At 39.1% G+C, this 17,747-nt stretch overlaps 5 protein-coding genes across 5 annotated transcripts; 4 read left to right on the forward strand and 1 right to left on the reverse strand.

Moving 5' to 3' along the window:
• Nucleotides 1-412: 412 nt before the first annotated feature.
• On the reverse strand, nt 413-5,407 carry VCUG_00850 (uncharacterized protein; the record flags this gene model as incomplete). Its single annotated transcript, XM_008075679.1, has 1 exon — nt 413-5,407. One exon carries the CDS (start codon nt 5,405-5,407, stop codon nt 413-415), a length of 4,995 nt encoding a protein of 1,664 aa, XP_008073870.1.
• A 1,539-nt stretch (nt 5,408-6,946) lies between these two features.
• On the forward strand, nt 6,947-8,330 carry VCUG_00851 (uncharacterized protein; the record flags this gene model as incomplete). The annotated part of the gene is made up of 1 exon (XM_008075680.1): nt 6,947-8,330. One exon carries the CDS (start codon nt 6,947-6,949, stop codon nt 8,192-8,194), a length of 1,248 nt encoding a protein of 415 aa, XP_008073871.1. The 3' UTR covers nt 8,195-8,330.
• Nucleotides 8,331-9,748: 1,418 nt separating this feature from the next.
• On the forward strand, nt 9,749-12,676 carry VCUG_00852 (ubiquitin-activating enzyme E1; the record flags this gene model as incomplete). Its single annotated transcript, XM_008075681.1, has 1 exon — nt 9,749-12,676. The coding sequence occupies one exon, from the start codon at nt 9,749-9,751 to the stop codon at nt 12,674-12,676; it is 2,928 nt and encodes a 975-aa protein (XP_008073872.1).
• A 2,060-nt stretch (nt 12,677-14,736) lies between these two features.
• On the forward strand, nt 14,737-15,658 carry VCUG_00853 (uncharacterized protein; the record flags this gene model as incomplete). The annotated part of the gene is made up of 1 exon (XM_008075682.1): nt 14,737-15,658. The coding sequence occupies exon 1, from the start codon at nt 14,744-14,746 to the stop codon at nt 15,656-15,658; it is 915 nt and encodes a 304-aa protein (XP_008073873.1). The 5' UTR covers nt 14,737-14,743.
• Nucleotides 15,659-16,443: 785 nt separating this feature from the next.
• Nucleotides 16,444-17,725, forward strand: VCUG_00854 (uncharacterized protein; the record flags this gene model as incomplete). Its single annotated transcript, XM_008075683.1, has 1 exon — nt 16,444-17,725. One exon carries the CDS (start codon nt 16,444-16,446, stop codon nt 17,689-17,691), a length of 1,248 nt encoding a protein of 415 aa, XP_008073874.1. The 3' UTR covers nt 17,692-17,725.
• Between the last annotated feature and the right edge of the window lie 22 nt (nt 17,726-17,747).

Genomic DNA, 17,747 nt, shown 5'->3' on the forward strand with positions numbered 1-17,747 from the left:
TTTGTCGGCTCATATCCAACATCATTTAATGGAAATAAATACTCTTTTTAACCATGCACTTATATCCATCCTTGCTGATACAAGCAGTTCTTGCATCATAATCGAATAGTACATTTTACTATACTATGTCAAATCAAATTGCGTGCAATAATCACATCCATAATTTGTTGCCTGTAAAAGATGGTATTAATGAACGGTATGAGATAAAAATTAATAACCATGATTTTTTGTTACTTTGTGCCACAAAACCGTTTGTTATAAATTTGTACATTCTACGTGTAAGATGCATCTTTTCTGCGGCAGGAGAAAATCTTATATGTCATACCACCCGATAGTGTGTATAACGTAGTCCCGTGGAGAACACTTGATTAAGGTAAAAAATATCTTAAAATATGAAATTTACTTAGAATTTCTATTCTTTCTTCTCATCTGTCTTCTTTATAATCTTTTCAAAGAACTTTACCAGCTGTTGTACGCGTCCATCACCGACATCTACCTTATCTGATTTGTCTGATAGACTGTCGGACGAAGTCATCCGTGAGTGCAAGAGATAAACCTTCACCTTGTGTTTGTCCTTTCTTTTACGGGTCGGTTTCAATTTGTATCTAGGAATTATCACAGAGGCTGCTCGCGATTCTTTGCCAATCTCTGTAGATTCCTCTCCTTTCGATCTCCTGGCCTTCTTCTTTTTCACCTTTTCTTCCTCTGTATCTCTACGTCCTGCAGCAGGTTCCTCTTCGACTGTTTCGACTTCATAGGATGAATAATCGGAAAATGACACATGATGCGTTAATTGCTGTTTTTCGTCGGTCTTTTGTTCCGACTGTTCAACCTTTGACACAGATTTGTCGTGTGTGCTCGATGATACTGAATGATTAATAGACTCCTTGAGCTGAGAAACGGGTACTTTACTTGTACTTTGTTCCATTCCCTCTTTATCGCTAATGAAGGCTTTATGCTGATTCTCTACAGATTCTTTTCTCGTGCTTGAAGAGGAACTTGCAATCATATCAGATTTGGTTCCACGACCTTTCTGTATTTTGGATAGATCGATTTGTTCTTTATCCTTTGGCTGTTTTTCACCCGTCCTTCTATCTGAAGGCACTTTATCTGCCATGCTCTTGTCTTCAGCTGGCTCCCCTTCCTTTCTTTTATCATCTACCAATTTTTTCTTTTTCTCTTCGCCTTCAATTTTTTTCCCTTTCAATTTCTCATCTCCAGTCTCTTTCTTGGTCACACCATCAACTCCCTTTATTTTAGATTCTCTAGCTGCCGATACATCTTCGTACATTAATTCTACCGGCACACCTTTAGATCCAACAGATCTAAGTGATTTATCCTTTGCCACTGATCCATCAGTCATTTTCTCTAACTTCGGTTGCGCCCCTTTTTCATCACTTTTCTGTTGCATTGGCAATTTTTCAGAGCTTTCTTCTTCCTTTGGTTCCTTTTTATCCGTATCCACTACGACCAGAGGATTGCTGTTGCTATATATAGTGCTAGAACCGGCTGTAGACACATTCACTGAAGTACTTTTTCTCTCTTTGATGTTACTGGTTGTTGGTGTTTTGGGAAAGACTATGTCACCTGAACTCAGCGGTTCTCTGACCGTTGATTTATCTTCTGCACTTGGAATAGATGCTTTGCTGGGTTTAGACTTTTCTGGAACAGGAGACTTTTGTTCAACACTAGACGATGCCTTGCTCGAAATACTTTTTGATAATAAAGCCTTTTTATCCTCTTTTTGACCACTTGTGAGAGTTTTTCTGATCTCGCTGATCCTGCCTTTTTCTTTCTTAGCACTCTTAACTGGTGTAGAGCTCAGTGTAGGGCTTGTGCTCCGGCTAGAGCTTTCTTTAATGCTGCTTAGATTCTTAACTTCTTTAATCACCGAGTCTTTCAACCTACTAGTCGAGCTTTCGCTCTTCACACCACTTCCATAATTGGTTATGGTCGACATATTCCTGCTCTTTGTTCTGATCTCTGATGAAGTTGTTGTCTTTCCTGCTGGAGACGACGATTCAGAGACTGGACCTGCACTGCGTTCCATATTTTTTCTTTCATCACGTGCCATATTCTCATCTGACTTCATCCCTTCTCTGCTTTTTTCGGCTACTTGCTGCTCAGCATCGTTGTAATCCCCTATGTTCTCAATTGTTTTGCCATCCGACTTCATCCCTTCTCTGCTTTCTTCGGCTACTTGCTGCTCAGTATCGTTGTAATCCCCTATGTTCTCAATTGTCTTACCATCCGACTTCATCCCTTCTCTGCTTTCTTCGGCTACTTGCTGCTCAGTATCGTTGTAATCCCCTATGTTCTCAATTGTCTTACCATCCGACTTCATCCCTTCTCTGCTTTCTTCGGCTACTTGCTGCTCAGTATCGTTGTAGTCCCCTATGTTCTCAATTGTTTTGCCATCCGACTTCATCCCTTCTCTGCTTTCTTCGGCTACTTGCTGCTCAGCATCGTTGTAATCCCCTATGTTCTCAATTGTTTTAGCATCTGCTGATACCTTTGAACCAAACATCCGCTCCGATATCTCATTACTCTTTCCAAGGCTACTTTTCCTTTTATCGTCATCAAAATAGCTTACTCCAATGCTTTGTTCACTTTCTGTATGGTCGCCAATATCCCTTACCGACCTATTCGAGTCAATTTTACTTTTCAAAACGTCAATAAACGATTTTTTCTCTGTTGGCACGTTGTCTATTATATCTGAATCGTTAAACACTTCCTCAGTGGGTGTTCTTACAGTTATTGTCTCTGTTGGCACTGTTTCTGCTGCTTTTTCATCTTCCTTGTCCAGTTCTGATCTTGAGCGCTTACGAACCTGCAACGAATCAATCATTGATTTTCCAAGTGTCGGCTTCGATGAGCCCGTCACACCTGAACCCTCCACTGTTTTTTGAACTTTTTTCTCTGCTTTGCTCTGTTCTTCCTCTTCTCTACTTTTATTCTCCATTTGTTTCAATGTTTCATCGCCTAGAACCACCTCTTGTGCGGTGATAAAATCATCATGTGCTCCTACAGCATCCTGTATGGATGAGACATGTCTGTTCAGCGTACTGTTGGTGGCATTCAGCTTCTTTTCTAAGGATTGCAATTTTTCTGTGTCTCCGATTGCTTCTTTGAGCTCTGCATCGCTCATCTGGTAAATTTTAGAGGATTTTTCAGATGATCTGTCGGTTGTTGTTCTCGTCTGCGTTGTGAAGCTGCTGTCCGATTTTATAGTGTTATTCGGTGATTTTTTCTTTACTTTAAGACTTTCCTCCTCTTCCACCAATTTACGCATGTCATCGACTAAATTGTGTGAGTTTCCCTTTCCAACTACCTTCTGCGATGGCTTTTGCGCATTTTCCCGAGACGATACCGTTATACTCCTTTCCACGGTGTTCTTGCCCGTTGACCGCGCACTAACCGACTTATCAGAGCTTTCTGTTTTTCGTTCCTCTGATACTCCATCCTTTACGGGCATGGACAGCTCATTCTCCACATCCGCTGCATAGCCTGTTCCTTCTGTTCTATCAACGTTTGACCTATCGATCGGTTTACTCTCGACCATTTTCTCACCAGCAAATGACACAGTCGATTTACCATTTTTACTGCCTTTTTCGGTTTCGGTCCTGGGTTTAGTTTGTTCTTCAGACGTTTCTTCGTTTTTTGGAGTAGTACTTTTTACCATGGACGATTGTTTCACCTCTCTGATAGAAATTGATGGAGTCACAGAACTAATTTTGCTACTTATTTTTTCCTTATCTCGACCAGAACTCTCCAGTTTATCCATTGAAGATCGTGATTCCATACTTGTACCGGTAGGCTTTTCTTTTCCTGCTTCAGCCGGTGTTTTGTCCATCTTTCGGGCTTGGCTCGAGCTTAATTCGCTCCTATCACGTGGTGACTTCTTGTTGACCGATTTTTTACTCCATAATTGGCTGATCGTGCTCAGCATGTCGGTGTAAAATGTCTTTTCACCTGGTTTGCTTCCCTTTTCCACCGAACTTACGCTCGATTTCTCCGATTTACCATCCACAGCCTGTGTAGAACTTGTTTTATGTTCTGGCCGCATGTGATCCCGATCAGATATCTCGCCCTCTTCGAGCTGCACAAACTCACTTGGCATCATGACCTTTAAATTGTCATTAAGCTCACTAACTGTATTTCCCATTGCACTCTGCATATCCACACTTTTTATACTTCTATCTGTCTCTTCCTTTGGACTTTCTTGCGGCAGTTTCTCTTTAATGAGCGATTTAGCAGATTTCTCCCCAACACTCGTTCCTTTTGATGATTTTCCTGCTATGCTTTCCTGATCAACTGATTTTTCGATCTCCTTTTTCGTATTAGACCTCTCCAGGCTCTCAACTCGCGAGTCTTTCCCATCAATAGCTTTTCCTGTTTCTGATGATTTTGTGGTGCTTTCGTTCTGTAGTATCAAGTACGTATCACTCACGCTTATAGGTGTATAGAATATTTTCGACTCCTTTTTATCTACGGCTCCAGGCTCCTCTTCCTTCCCTGATGTTCGCTCTTTTCCTTGTACTTGCTGTGTGGTCTCATCTGTTAGATCGGACGGCTTTTCGTTCATCTCGTCTGCTTTTCTTTTTAATGCCTTTCCGGACTTATTTACGCTCTCTTTGCTCGCTGTTTCACTTTTCGCTCCCACCTTTGGTTTATTCTTTGGCTCTGGAACATTTGCGGCTCCCTCCTGTATGCCTATGCTGAAGAAGCCCGTTTGTCTTAACGCTCCGCTCTTAGAGATTCGTGAACGACTACTATCTTGTTTCCTGCTTTGAAGCGCTTCTATAACGTCCGATATAGCTAAATTCAGTTGTTCTCTGTCAAATGACGCCTTACTTTCTTCTTTTTCAGTCGCTTCTATCTCAGTTCTATATTTCTCTTCGTCTTTTGAATCTTCACTGCTCACGCTAGGCAACAAATCAGCCAAAATTTTCTGCAAAACTTCGACCTTGCTCTCGTCCTCAACATTATCGCCTAATCTGCTCAAATTTATCGATGATTCATTTCCTTCTATCCCCATCATCTCATTTAAAATCAACCAATACTCGTTGCACTGCGGACAATAAAACACGAAGTTCACTTCACTGCCGTTCACTTCGAACTGACATTGAATGCACTTTATAGCGTTCTTCAGACCTTCAGATCGTTTTTTCGTTTTGCTCTTCCGATCACTTAGCAGTTCTTTGTCTATGTATAGAACATCATCGTCTACTTGCACTTTATCCTTTGATTCATCATCGCCTCTGACCTCATTTTCCCGTATGCCCTGTTCCAACACATTTCTTGCGCTTGCTTCGTCTCTTCCACCACCATTCTCTTCCCGCTTTCTGTTTTTCTCCTCAAGTTTTTGCATAAGCTCTTCCATGATTTTCTTGCGATTTTTATCCATGGTATCGCACATTCCTCTCTCTTTTATATCTCGTAGTGACCAATAGGACCATTACGTTGTCGAGTTTCTATAAATGAGAGTGTAATTACATCTACCTATACTTTCATCGAAACTTCTACATTCCGATAAACACCGCAGCTGTGCTTGTAACACCAACTACAGAGCATTGATGAGTTCCTCATCACAGTAACACCGAATATCTTTCACGTTAAAGGAGAATCGAAAAGGAGACCTTGCTCGATATGTAACTCCGTGAACGAATTGTTATCAATGAACGGAAAAGTAATGTACTCGGTGTGTCTTTTCAACGTACATTGATACTGTGCATGCTTTACTGTGCTACTATTCCGTTTCTTGATCGATTAATTGACGCAGTTACAGAAAAGCAGGTCCGAGTATCTGACCTTCTGTGTCAGAGATCCGGTCATTAACAAAGATTGGAAAGGCACAGATATAACAAGCATGGCATGTACTAAAAACGCGTACTAAAGCACATATATTGGTTATAAATAATCTATAAGTGTGCTGTATGCGATGAGTTGTTACTGTCACTGTTTTACTAAAATTTGCTGTGGATAAAGTCATGTCATATCGACCAACACCTTTCCACTCATTCTTGACAGTAAAAATTACAATTCTAAATTAATAAATTTGTTCAAAACTCAATATTTAAGCATCTCGCATTTTAAATTTGAACAAACACCTGTAATCAACAGGGACGTGCACGTAACCTGCAGTTCAAAATTATTTTTTTGTCACGAAAACGTAAATAACTTCCTGTCTATGATGCTTAATAACATGAATTGTAAATTGTAAAGATTTACTCTGTGAATGAGTTGTAAAAGGGGAAATTGTCTAAGAAAATAAGGCATAAAAGGCTTTATTTTCTTTCCATTTCATTTTATTTTTGAATTGGCCCAGTAAATTTATAATACGTTAGAGGCACTTCGTAAAAATGTTCTAGCAAAGTATTTAAGCCGATGCCTACCCATTTTTTGGTACTGTATGCACAAAAAATCACGGTTGACCATGCCAAAGATGTATTACTCAGAAAATGCGATGCAACACGAGTGTTTCCCTTGACAAAGAAAAATAAACCAGACTCAACAAATATTCATTTTATAATGACTTCAGTACTGTTTTTACTCTCTGGCCATTAATAATGAACGTCGCTAGGACCTGGTATTATTGATGAATATTCAGTGCAACTCTTCTTAATGAGAATTTCTTGCGTGAACACTCCCCAGTTAGCATTGATCAGCGTTTCATTTCCATGGTATAAGAACGTATAGCTCATTTTATTCCACTACATCGTGCCACAAGGAGCTTTTAATAAAGAGAGCAATTTTTGATGACCGACCTATACCACTTTACGCGTTATAATGAGCATTATGAACGGACAGCTGTGCATTTCTCCTAACATTCAAGTCATTTTTCAGCTTATGAATGCTGTGATCTCCGCTTGCATTCTTATGTCTCACAAGGCTGCCTCCTACCAATTCCAAATTTATCATGTAAACAAAAAATCTGCCCCTGAAAATGGATGAACTACTGGAACAAGAGCGAGTCAACCGCTTAGACAACAACCACGAAAAGCAATTACAGACATTCACATCCATGCTATCACTTTGTGAGTCGGAAAATGATCTTTTGATCCTTTTAAAGCTTCTTTCTAAGAAAAAGAATCAGATTAAAATTAGTTACCAGTGGCTGATTGACAAAGTATTTGAAATGCATAAGGACGGGCTAGACAGTGAAGAATTCCCCGAAAGGAACGTGAAATTTATGGTCGAGGTTTTGACGAGTGTGATCGAGGGGAAGTTGTACTTGGAGAAGCAGCGTCGAGACTATGCAAACTACATAAAGAAAATTTATGAAAAATTTAATATGTGTGATAAGGCCCTTGAGATTGCGTATAACGTGCCCATAGAGACATTTAGCAGCCTTAGCTTGCATGAGATTGCGATTTATCAGCTGGATGTTCTGAAACTGTGCATTTTAACCAAGGATTTTATAAGAGCCGAGATAATGGTTAAGAAGGTAAAGAAGAAGCATTTAGAAGCGGTGAATGACAAGGTTTCTGTTTTCATGTTGGCTTTACTCAAAACGGATTATTTTGGAATGACGGGAGATCTGTTGGAAGCAACAAAGATCCTAATGGAAATCCTTGAAATGCCTGATAGCAGCGATCAGAAGTACGAAGTACCCCAGTTCACACATTTTTTCGAGCTGGGAGGCTGTGCTGAGCATTTAAACCGAAAAATCAAGGAGGTCTTTTGCATCTACGCATCGTTTTTTGCTATTCTGTCGAACAAAATGAAAGAAAAAACGGAGTATCTCGAGCGGCTGCACAAAAACAAGTACAATGTGGAAGAGATAAGGAAGCAAATCGATTATTTCAGGAGTATTGAGCTCATTGACAAGGAGAATGTCATGCTTGTACTCAGACGAATAAACAGTTCGTACGAGAAGGAAATTTTAGATGCAATTAATGATCACAATTTGCGAATAATAAGCCGATTTTGCTCATCGATCACTTTTGCTGATCTGTCTGCTCTTCTTATGTCACCGTTGAACAAATGTGTTGAGCAAATCTGTGATGAAGTTAACAACCACGACCTGCAGTGTAAGATAGATCAGAACAACGGTGTGGTATTCTTTGAAAATACGGAGGAGTGCTATCCAGAGATGATTAACCATGTGCTACTCAATGTTGATAAAGCGGTCATGAACATCAGGAAAGAAACACTGAAGAGACAAGTTGCGATGATGAGGCGTAAAGATTAAAATACATCGTTGCAGTTCGGTCTTTTAACTTATCATGGTGTTTCTGTCATCACAGAGCAGTACAGCCAGTGGCAATAAAAACATTCCACATTTTTACGATGTGCCGCGTTGGTATTCGCATCCTTTCTACCGCAACCCGGTGATCGTTACTTTAGCAATGCACAATTTCACGTTTTTATAATTTTTATGGTTGGCACCATTGAACGTGTTAAAGTAGATGAGTTTGATGCTATAAATGTTATTTAAAAGGTATTTAATATCGGTATAAGGAGATAATAACCTTAAAGTAAGCATTTTTTAGTGACTTGGTTTGGTTAGCGAATTGCTGTGTCAATGATTTATCTAACATTGATCAATTGATGCACGACAGCATTTCTATTCCGTTTAATATCCGACTATGTACCCAATTATAATGAAATATTGCGATTCTGTGGATACTCTCGGTACCGTTTGACTGAATGTCCTCGCGGATATTGTGGCTGGATCTTAGATTCCTGGGTATTTCACGTCAGTGGTACAGATAACGTGTTCACTAACCAATATCGGTTGGTGTTGCTAAATGTGTGGCGCATACACCATAATACGAACATTCCCATGTATGTAACAGCATTTGTCTTTTACATCTTATTTTCACGTGATAAATTAGAAAGTGCTAGGTTTTTTACGATGATGAATTGTAAATATGAGTATTTTTAACTAAAATAAAAAATCACAACATGCTATCTACACGCGAATTACATCGGTCGTAAGCGTGCAATTTCATAATTTTAGATTGTTGATAACAATTAAACACTTAAATATCGTATTTTGCGCTGAACCGTACATCATTCATTGGCGATGTACTACGAACCATTCTCCATTGGTATGGAAAAATTCAGCAGGGATCTGAATACCTGAGCGAAGTACGATTAACTACAAAATACTATCAAGTCCATAATCATATTATCAGATCAATGAATAACAGCTGCTCACAATTGAGCAAATTGTTGCGGGTATCCTCAGTTTGGAAACATTACCTGGAAAGGATGGATCTCAACTCGCACATAATTTTCATTACGAAGAGTGCGAAGCCAAGTAAAATATAAAAAATAGCGTGGTTGTACCTTTTTACTAGGCATAAGTCTATTTGTTTCTCATATAACAACATCCGTATAAACACGCTTCCCGGTCTGCCGGGATATATTATGTCCACTCGTCTTTAGGTTGTATGTTTTTTTACTCCCGTGGTTGTGCTTTTGGACTGAGCTGTCAAGAGAGAACGCATATGCCTACGGTAAATTTAATATTTTGCGTGTTTCCTGTCCAAGTGCTCTTATCAGATATTCTCTAATGAGATTTTCAATGTTTACCATTGGCTATTGGTCAATCAGGTATTAGCCGTGTGAACATTATGAGCCCCAATTTTCATAGGATCTCCATGCACAAATAACTTTTACGCAGCATACACAAATCATTTCCGAGTTCAATACATCCTCCTTGGCAATTGATTGGTGAAATTTGCAAATTTTCGTTTTGTTTTTTCTGATAAATAAAAATTCTTTGCCGACCCTAGGGATGCAAACAGACGCCACGGGATCATCAATCAACGAATCTTTATACTCGAGACAACTGCTTGTACTTGGACCAAAAGCTCATGTAAAAATGATGCAGTCGAAGGTTTTGATAGTTGGAATGAGCGGGCTCGGCCAGGAAATAGCCAAAAATCTGATACTAGCAGGGATAAGGACAGACATCTATGATAATTCACTGGTACGGATGAACGATTTGAACACAGGGTTTTATTTTCAATCGCAGAATGTGGGCCAGAGGAAAGATGAAAGCGTTCTAAATGCGCTAAAAGAATTGAACACGTATGTGCATGTGGGCATCTGCGATATCATGGAAAACGAAGGTATGAGAGAGGATGTTCTCAAGAATTACACCCTGCTCGTACAGGTAGATGCGGACCTGCGGAAACAGGAGCGTGCAAACGAGGCAACGAGGCGGTGCAACATTGGGTTTATCGGGTGCATGCAAAAGGGATTAGCTGGATGTGTGTTTAACGACTTTATACACTTCACAACACGAGATGTAAACGGAGAAAGTCCCAAGCTGGGGAGCGTGACCAATATATCGTACGAAAGAAAGGATGATGAATATACGGAAGATCTTATCGAGCAACATCGTAGGGACAAAAAGCAAAAAACAGAGGAGCACAATGTGTACACGTTGCGAACAGTGGATCGGCACAATTTTGAGAGCAGAGACCGTGTTAAGGTCGGTGACTCGGTTTTCAGTATTACGGTGATAAATCCATTTGAATTCCAAATTTGTACGACAGGTACGGTTGAAGGCGATACGTATGAGGAGATTAAGAAAACAAAGGTTTTTGAATTTAAGAGCCTTGCTGAGTGTGGAAAAGAGGAAAACGACGATATATTTAAGTTATTTTATACACACGCACTTTTTAGAGATGAACATGGAAGAGATCCTTTTCCACGTGATGAATCAGACAGAGAGAAGTTCTTGGAAATTTATGAGAAAAACTACGGCAAAGCGAGCAGTGAGTTACCTGGATTGTTTGCTGAGACATGTGCAGCTGCATTTATGCCTATTGTAAGTATTTTGGGTGGGTACGTTGCGCAGGAAGCGCTCAAACTCTGTTCAGAACGTTTCATGCCGCTGCTCCAGTTCTACTTCTTTAATTCGTACGATTTGCTCCTGCCAGATCTTTTCAGCGACAAAACGGAGGAGGAAAGCAACAAGGACAAAAACAAAAACGTGGATTTAGATGACTACAAGCATGAAGACAGCAAGTTTAGAGATCTTGTCGTGTTATTTGGTAATAGAAAACTGGATCAGATACTAAACGCCAAGATCTTCCTTGTTGGTGCCGGAGCAATAGGCTGCGAGCACCTAAAGAACCTGATATCTGATGTTACGGTGACAGATATGGACACAATTGAGGAGAGCAACCTCAATAGGCAGTTTTTATTCCGCAAAAAGGATATTTCTGATTTCAAAAGTGCTGTGGCAGCAAATGTAATATGCCAAATGAGGGAAGAAACTCGAAAAGATAAAATTGTTCCGTACACACTCGCAGTTAATTCTAACACAGAGAACATCTTCAATGATTGCTTTCTCAGCAAATTCGATCTTTTTGCACTTGCTCTGGATAACGCAGAAGCGCGGCAGTACATGGACGGACGGGCCGTTATTCTGAAGAAGCCTCTGTTTGACGGTGGAACCTTGGGAACGAAGGGCAACGCACAATGTGTAATTCCTTATCTGACGGAGAGCTACTCATCAAGTAGAGACCCGCCCGAGAAAGAAATCCCGCTTTGCACGGTGCGAAACTTTCCACACCTGATCGAGCACTGTATTGAGTGGGCTCTCACACAATTTCAAACGCTCTTTACCGAAGTAAAGCAGAACAACAATTCGGATGAATCCAGAAGTGCAAACGTGGTAGATGAGAGTGGCGCGAAATCAGACGAAGTCAAGCTTGGCGAGAATTTGCTCGAATATATCGGCCAAAACCCGCCATGCTCAAAGAAGGAGTGCATAAAATATGCGGTGGAGCTGTTCGTGTGCTTCTTTAAGACAAACATCCAAAAGCTCAAGGAGCTGTTCCCTGAAGACCATATCACCGAGGAAGGACTGCGGTTCTGGGAGCCGCCCAAGAGGGTGCCAACAGAAATAGAGTTGTCAGAAGGTGATGAACTGCATTTGCTGTTCCTGTTGAGCTGCTCCAACCTGCTGAGCACGTGTTACCTTGATGGTAGGAAAGTTACGAAAGATGATTTTTGTGACGACATGGATGAGGAGCCATGCGACAACATTCAGAAGAAGAAGATCATCTTTGAGAAGGATGATGATAGGAACTGGCACGTAGACTTTGTCTATGCTGCATCCAACCTCAGAGCGCAGAACTACAAGATAAAGAATGCGGAAAGACTGGACGTGAAACGAATAGCAGGCAAGATAATACCAGCGATTGCAACAACTACTGCAGTGGTGAGCGGGCTTATTTGTATAGAAATGTACAGGTACCTGTTCAACAAGGATAAGCTGTCCGAGAGTCATGAGAATGAGGTAAAAGAAGATGAGCTCCAATTCATCCAAATAAGACGCAAAAGCGAGATTATCTTCAAAAATTCGTTTATCAATCTTGCTTTACCGTTTATCGCACACTCCGAGACTCTGCCGCCCATTGAATTTGAGTGCAAACTTTTCAATAAAAAGTTTAACCTCTGGGATCAGTTGGAAGTGAAGGACTGCACTATTGAGCAGTTCATCCAAATGTTTGCCGACGTGACAGTAGAGATGATCAGCCACGGCAATAAACTGCTCTACTGCTCGTTCTACGATATGGAGAAAAACGAAAGGTATTACCGTAAAAATATCATGAGTACCGCCGATGAAAACTGTGATTTTGTGGTGCTGGATGTTCTATTTGATGTGGAGTGCGATCATTGCATGAATATTATTGTGAAGCGATGAATAAAAGTTTTTCTGTTGATTAGTGGCCTAATGTTCTTGTAATTCGTGTCCAGGGGTTGCTCATGTTTTGACAACCATTTTCAAATTTTCTCTATCGATTCTGACATACCTTTTACCATGGCAGAATCGATACATTGTACGTCCTTAGTTATCATCCCGATGATATATCACGTTTAAGGAAGTATGCCTGGTAAATTTTGCTCAAAAGTTGTTACTTCTGTACTGATTTTAGACAGCGAAGATAAGTACTGTTACGACTCAAAAGTGTGAATGATAGTCATAATTAATGGTACATACCTAATTTAAATGTATATTAATTGTGTTAGCTCATCGTTAAATTTTTTTAGCAATTTAATTCTTAGCTTTGTCTTTTTAATTCTATAAATCGATGAAGCTCCAAAATAAATACCGTTTTCGTTCGTAAAAATCTATTTTTCACTTTAAATACGGGTACTTGGAACAATCTGAAGAGCTATTTATATTTTTGTCCATTTTTTAGTACTAGATGCCATCATAAATATCGTGCAGGGACCTTCACTCGTTGAAAGACATTTTGAATATTTTTTACGACAAATACACCTCCCTGTCACAACATACATATTTCTTTATGGAAGTTAATTTATTAAGCATGACTACAACCTCACCATAAACAAACTCATCCTGTTCATACATCCAATATAGCACCTGCAACCTTGTATTCTGGGTGAAAAAGCCGTAAAAAGCTACATTAGCACGTCAGCAAGGATCTAATATGCTAAGAAAGATTTAACAACGTAATGAACGTGCAGAATTGCAAAAATACCATACATAGCGAATTAATACCATTCCACTCTGAAATATAAAATATTGGTAAATAATTATCTTTGTGCCATATAATTAAGCAATACAATAAATCAGAGTAATCAAAAAATAGTAGTATTGCAATGCAATACTCGCTAACACTTTATAAATGCATACGTTTGCGATATTTATTTTCTGCTTCTATGATCTTCAATTTTATCCTCTTTACAAGCTTAAGCATTGGTACAACTTCCGATGATAAGCACCGCCCGATACAGCACCAAAGAAACTATTCGGTATGTCAGCATCTCATAGTTCGCACAAGATCATCTATTTTTTCATCGTTCCACAAGGTCAGTTCTTTTTCTCCAAATCCTATCAGCAATTCGTGCACCTTTTCGTTTTTAATTCGGAGTAATTTGTTAATTCTGTTGATGTCCACTTTCTTGTTCTGTACCAGTGCATCTAAATCCGATACTTTAAGGAAACTACACGCCCTCTCAATAACGGTTTTATCTATTGTTGATGGTTTAGCAGACGGGTTCTGCTTTATCTGTTCGATAAGAGCCCGAATACGAGCAGAATGCGAATCAATGGACATTGCAAGGGGTGTGGAATATCAAAAATTATACCCTGTTTAACAACATGTTGTGGTAGATTCTGCTTGCAATTTGTCTATCGTGCCAATGCTGTATTATGCATGATTTCTAAAACGTGCCAAGCTGCTTGTCATCATTAACAAAGCTCATTTATCCGACCAAATGCGTCAAATGCGAGACCGCCCAATGGATACATTCGATCAACTTTTCAATTGCAATCACTGCATGTTCTACACATATGGATGACCTGCCAGACACAAAATAAAATAACAACTGCCAGATGACAAAAGTCAAATATAACTACGATGGTTACCTCTTTGTTTAGCAACATGACGAGCAGGAAACATAAATTAGGATGATAGTCATGAACACGAGTATAATAATGAACACACTTACATGAAGAAATGAAAGATTTATCAATCTAATTAGACTATTTATTGTTATCATTACAAAATGTATTTAATGGTGAGGTGAAGAGATCATGTCAAATACACACTAACAAAGCATTTGGATGCAGTTCAAATCCTACTTTTACAATTTTTGCACAAGCTGATCGATTAAACTATTTTCTGCGTGAAGTGTCGTGATCCAGGGGCAGAAGGACCAGAAAGTGTGTTGATTCAGATGTTGCTGTGCAAAGAGATATATAATCGATTTTTAGTGAAAAAAAAACTGTGGCAGGGTAACAATGGAATCGAAAAAAATCAACAAAACGATAAAATTACTCAAAAAATGCTACAACCAACCAATAATATTTCAAATATTGCACAACCATCTCTCCTTCCTTGTACAAGACGAGTACAAATTTCCGTTTCATCTCTATCCCGATATGTTTTCGAAAATACTGATTGCATCGACAAGCTCACAAGCGTATATAAATTTGGACAGCAAAATTTTGGTTTTCTTGAAGGAATGCAGGGAAAGTGCAAAGTACTCGCTGATTATCAGATACAAAATGAAAATTATCCTTTATTATCTGATAAACCAACCTTACGATATGTTCAACAAATTCATTTGCTTTGAAATTATCAATAATTATTGTAAAGTACCGGAGTTGGAATGTTTGATCGCTGATTATATCAGAAAATATGCGTTGGCCAACTTTTTTGAAGTAAAACTGAAGAAGCCGATGCCTGCTGAATATTTAGACTTGTATTTACGAAAGAGTGTGAGCGACAACATTAATTTAAGAATGAAACTTCTGCCTTTGTGTGCAGTGCATGCTCACAAAGGGATCAGTTTAAACGATTTTAACTTTGATTACAACGTGCAGAGTACCGTTTTACTGGAGGCGCTGACCTTTTACGCTAAGTTTACAGAGAAGGTTCTCGATATAAAACACATCTTGCCCTCGAACGATAATTTCGTTCTTTTTTTCAAAATATTTTTGAACAGAGAAAGAACACAGGGCAGAAACGCTGAAAACCAGAATAGTACGGTGTTTAAGGAATTGGATTATCGCAAATTAATGATTCGTGATAATTTGTTATTCAAATCTTTAAAAGAAGAATTTTTATTAACTGAAGATAAGAAGAAATATTTGTGCGAGCTTAAGAAGGTGGTCATTGAGTTAGAAAAAACGTGCAAAGGATTTAGCACCTGATAATTTAGAAGATTGCTTAATCGATGTAAGTTGCATTTTGCAGCTTTAATAAAAAATTGTCTGTTATAGCATCCCTTCTCACGTACTACATCATTAAAAGTTAATTTAAACATGTTTTGTTCGTTAAAACCGATCACAACGACCCGCTGGAGTGTTGCATGTCTTGAATGAATAAATTAACGATTATATTCATGATGAAGACTTTCTGTTAGGACGGTATGCCCCTTTTTTGCACGCGGGTTTTTCGTGATGATCAAATAATCAAGTAATTTTTGTAAATTGATCAATCAGGTATAAATTTTGTTTTTTGGTATTTTAAGGATACATATAGTAGTAAATACGCCATTTATCTTGTAGTAGGCATATTATCCGTTTTTAATAATTTATTGCTTACAAAACGTTCTTTGCTTTGACCAGAGCCAATTTGGTGATATTAATTGGATCGTGGCACAAAGTCTTATTGCAAATTTTCTTCTTTACCAGGCTATTTGCCGGTTTCTTTCTCAAATGCTACATCACATTTTCTTACCATCAAACTATAAAATATTACAAGCTCCATCATTTAAATGACAGATAATTTGTTCTTTCACTGGTGCAATATAGTACCTTATTTCTGAAATGCAAATTTCTAGCGGTACCGACCACTCATACTATCATACTGTCGTACATATCATTCCCTATTTGTATGTGTTTGCGTTTAACATGATATGGCAGTGCATCAACCAATGACCTGCCTTGTTTAATAAAGGAGCAAAATATGAAAAGCACGTTCTTCAAGCCGTGACATGCCGAAATACTACTACGGAAGAAGAAATCCTGTGGAAGAACAGGAATCGTTCGAGCACAGATATAATCCTCTCTCAACAAAAATGCTGCTGTATTCAACGGTAATGAGCTGTACATGTTCATTTTTTTTTGGTTTCCATACCACATCAATGGAAATACTGAAATCGCTATTTTTTGGAGAAGGAGAAACTGCGCCTTTCAAGATAGACGAAAACATGTGGGGAATGCTATCGTCCATAATATTTTTAGGCGCTATCATGGGAAACATATTCATTGGATTTCTGAACATCAATCCCAAGATGTGCATGCTCATCAATGTTTTTATATTTTTTATCGGACATATTCTGATCATGGAAACACTAAATTACTATGTGATGGTTTGTGGTCGGTTGGTAATTGGCATAGCGTGTGGCACGAGCTGTGCTACTGTGCCAGGCTATCTCAGCTATCTTGCGTCCAGGCATCAGCGCGGTATGGTTGGCTCGGCTCACCAGCTCTTCATCGTTATAGGTATTCTTGTTGGGCAGCTGTTTTCGTACTTTGTTGAGGACCATCGGCTGATAAAGATATTTTACCGCGGCTTTATCCTATTTTACATAATCGCTCTTGTCCTTCTGACGGCAATCAAGAACGTGAGACGAGTGACGACCGGTCAGTCGAAAAGCGTATTGGATCTTTTGAAATGCAGAGAGGCAAGAAAGTCTTTAACAATAGATATAGCGTTTCACATGGGACAGCAAGCCAGTGGGATAAATGCTATGATACTGTTCAGTAATGACATTTTGAAAAAAGCTATGAGCGATCAAAAACTAGGTACTATTTCGTTGGGTGTTTGTTCCATTATTTTTACGGTCGTTTCGATGTGTGTTGTCGACCGTTTTGGGCGCAAACCTATGGTACTCACCTCCACGTTTCTCGTCCTAATCGCCTTGCTCATGTTAACAATTAATAGATGCGTTCTGCCATCCCTTTATATTTTCATTATTGGGTATGCTTTGGGTCTTGGGCCAATTGCGTGGTTTATCATTAACGAAATCTTTAGAGATGAGTACAAGAGAGCAGCAAATACTCTTTCCATGACGGTTAACTGGGTTACTGCGTTTACAGTGACTTTTTCATTTTCGTACCTGATCAGTTATATGGGAAATTTGTGCTTTCTAATTTATTTTACGCTAATGGTAATTTTCTTCTTTATTGTGCTTCTTTCTTTCACAGAAACGAAAGGAAGACGATCAGAGTTCCAGTGATACAACTAAATTTGTTGGCATAGGAGAATAGTCCACATTAAATACATTGATCAGCA

The sequence above is a fragment of the Vavraia culicis genome (assembly GCF_000192795.1).
Source record: "Vavraia culicis subsp. floridensis unplaced genomic scaffold supercont1.11, whole genome shotgun sequence".
NCBI lineage: Eukaryota > Fungi > Microsporidia > Pleistophoridae > Vavraia > Vavraia culicis.